The sequence below is a fragment of the Conger conger genome, chromosome 8 (assembly GCF_963514075.1).
Source record: "Conger conger chromosome 8, fConCon1.1, whole genome shotgun sequence".
Lineage (NCBI taxonomy): Eukaryota > Metazoa > Chordata > Actinopteri > Anguilliformes > Congridae > Conger > Conger conger.
Window position 1 is genome coordinate 22390981 of NC_083767.1, and position 3237 is coordinate 22394217.

A 3237-nucleotide genomic window follows, 5' to 3' on the forward strand; every position below is an offset into this window, starting at 1 on the left:
AGCAGCTGCCAATTGCTCAAACAGAGGGGTCAGCCAGCTGGCAAGAGGATGTTGAACAGAGAGGTCTGTTTGGAGTATGTGGCGTGATTGCTATCTGAAGGTAGGTACCAACACTTAATTTGTATGCCAGCATGAGCGATTTAAATTGAATGGTAGGAGTCAGTGAAAGCCAGTGAAGGGTGTTCAGAAGTTCTGTGTGTTAATTTAGGCAGGTTGAAGTCCAGGTGGGCATGTCATAAGCAGGGATAATAACTAGATGTTGACAGACTCGGTAGAACTAGATAACTTTTTATAAAGAAAGAAGAGGAGAAAACCAAACACTGAGCCTTGTGGGGCACCGGGGGGGGGGGGCTTTTGCTGCATTTCTCAACAGGTCTAAGGCTATTGCCTTGCCTTGACTTCATCTGTTTATCTTCCATTTTCTAATAATGTTTCTGACAGTGGAAACAGGCATTTTGAAATGTTGAGAGTTTGTTGTAGCCTTCTCCTTCTTGGTGGAAATGAACCATCTTCATTCTGACATCCTTTCGCAAATGATTAGAGGAACCCATGGTTGTTAACACCAGACAGAACAACCACTGCAACATTACATTACATTACATTATTGGCATTCGCTCTTATCCAGAGCAACGTACACTTGATTAGACTAAGCAGGAGACAATCCTCCCCTGGAGCAGTGTAGGGTTAAGGGCCTTGCTCAAGGGCCCAACGGCTGTGCGGATCTTATTGTGGCTACACCGGGATTAGAACCAGCAACCTTACGTGTCCCAGTCATTTACCTTAACCACTACGCTACAGGCCGCCACGCAGAAGAAAAGGCCATATGAAAACTATTGGTATATGGCATGCCAAAAACTTTCACACCACTGAGCAAAGCCACAAGAAAGAAAAACGGTAGTTTCAGACACGATGTCAGGTCTACTAATTGACCTGTCCTGGTTTCTGCTTGGCGGGTTGCTCCTTCCTTGCTCTCTGGAATGTCAACATGCACTCCTTAAAGGCCTGCACCTGGGGCTGGCACTTCCGCCAGTCCTGGTGCTCTGCCATGCACTCCTGCACAGCGTAATGGAGCTCCGCGCATCCCGTCCTGGAGATCATCTGGTCGACCGGGTCCTCCTCATCCTCGCTCGGTCTGCTGCGGTCGTGTGGCGAGGAGGACGACGACGCCATTATGACTTGATTCGCTTTTCGCTTCTAGTTTTGAGTTTGTGCATCACAGTCTGAGAATGCCCTCCACCACGGGGGGAGATTTAGGGAAAGGACAAGGAAGTGTGTTACAACTGGATACTTTAGAAGGCATGGAGTTACTTCAGAATAAAAAGTTAAGCCCTGGAATTATATTCACCTGATTCATTGAAGCCCCAACAAGTAAATCACCGTGGTCTGGGCCTTAGTAATAATCTTTTTTTAAAGTAAAAAAGGGCCTTTTTCCTTTTTTATAAACTGTAAAAAATGAAAATAAAAACTAATCTTCTCATATTTACCATTTAGAGTTCAGGTTTGCTTTTGATCACATACAGATTCATTGTAACAGACATTTAAACCAGGGGTGCCAAATCTTTATGTCATAGTTTTTATAGAGTGTCCCACATATTTGAACCATTTCCCTGGAGCCATGCGCACATTTCAGTGAATTGACAAGATATGACAGTACATCAACCATCTCCAAGGATTTGTTTGAAGATTCAGTGGTCAGGGTAAAAAATAGATATACAATTTCAAATGCTGAGTGTGAATTCATAACTGTGGAACAATATAAGATTAATGGAAGCTACTTTTGTGCTTTTTTCATTCATTCATTATTTCATCCTACAGTTTTAAGTCACTATGGTAACCCGATATACCTTTTGAAAGCGTTAAAACTTGAGGTTCTATCTGTATAACCTATTTTAATATGCCATTGCTTTAGCAACAAAGGTTCCTTATGTGGGTGGTAAAACATATTCTGAACTGAACATATTCATTCCAAAAGCCATTCGACTTTCTACGAAGTTCGTTAAATCAGACACATCAACTGCCTGGATGCCGACGTGAAGCCAGTACTGCCGGAAACACATCAAGCAAATGAAAATGAGACCTGGTGAAGTCCTGATAGACTGCCTGGATTCCTGGACATCCACCACCAGGCCGGGCTCAGGCCCGAGCGGCAGCAACAGCCCATCCACCACCAGGCCGGGCTCAGGCCCCAGCAGGAGCAGCAACAGCCCATCCACCACCAGGCCGGGCTCAGGCCCCAGGAGGAGCAGCAGCAGCCCATCCACCACCAGGCTGGGCTCAGGCCCCAGCGGCAGCAGCAGCCCATCCACCACCAGGCCGGGCTCAGGCCCCAGCGGCAGCAGCAGCCCATCCACCACCAGGCCGGGCTCAGGCCCCAGCGGCAGCGGCAGCAGCCCATCCACCACCAGGCCGGGCTGAGGCCCCAGCGGCAGCAGCAGCCCATCCACCACCAGGCCGGGCTCAGGCCCCAGCAGGAGCAGCAGCAGCAGCTCTAAAAGTAGAGATGTGTTCCTATTCGACACTGCGTTCATCAAAGCACATAAAGATCTTCTAGCTGCCCCCATTGCACATCTAATCAATCTGTCTCTTAAACACTGTACTTTCCCCGATGCTTGGAAATGTGCTATTGTGACACCTATCCATAAGTCTGGAGACCGCCTTGATGCCTGTAATTATAGACCGATAAGTATACTGCCTATACTCTGTAGGGGTCCTCGCACGGGACTCCAAATTATGTAGGGTCCTCGCACGGGCCGCCAAATAACGCAGGGATTTTACTCTCTACGAAACCGGGGCGCCAGTTAAACGTTGTGTAGCAGTATAACTGCAAAAAGTAATCAGTCTCATTAAATTACTATTATCAGAATATCTAACCACAAATTTAGTATTTTATTTAATTATTAAAATAACCAATATTAATGATTAAACATACCGATAACCTGAAGGTTGGAAGTTCTTCGAAAGACTGCTTTAACTCGGCTCTCATGTCTATGCGATTCCAAAACGGACACCGGGGTTTAATAAAATATATTTATTAAACAAACATACAAACACATAACAGATAAACTAACGGGAAGTTAGTAAGGAAATTTAGTTGGGTATGTGTGTGTGCGTGTGTGTGGCGCGCGCAAGCGCGCGTGTCGCTAGAGTTCTGGGTGTGGTAATGAGTTGGGGTTAGCTGTGAGAAGGGACTACTTGCGTAGTTTTACTCTATATATGCGCAAAAGACGGCGAATCAAT

The 3237-nt window shown here is 46.2% G+C and overlaps 1 protein-coding gene across 1 annotated transcript; it reads right to left on the bottom strand.

Annotated features, from left to right (window-relative positions):
- Positions 1-921: 921 nt before the first annotated feature.
- On the bottom strand, positions 922-1170 carry LOC133135175 (cytochrome c oxidase assembly factor 4 homolog, mitochondrial-like). The gene has a single exon (XM_061251986.1). It carries the CDS (start codon positions 1168-1170, stop codon positions 922-924), a length of 249 nt encoding a protein of 82 aa, XP_061107970.1.
- Between the last annotated feature and the right edge of the window lie 2067 nt (positions 1171-3237).

Bases quoted from the DNA above. Each gene is read 5' to 3' on its own strand.
- LOC133135175 (XM_061251986.1), bottom strand. From the start codon at position 1,170: ATGGCGTCGTCGTCCTCCTCGCCACACGACCGCAGCAGACCGAGCGAG.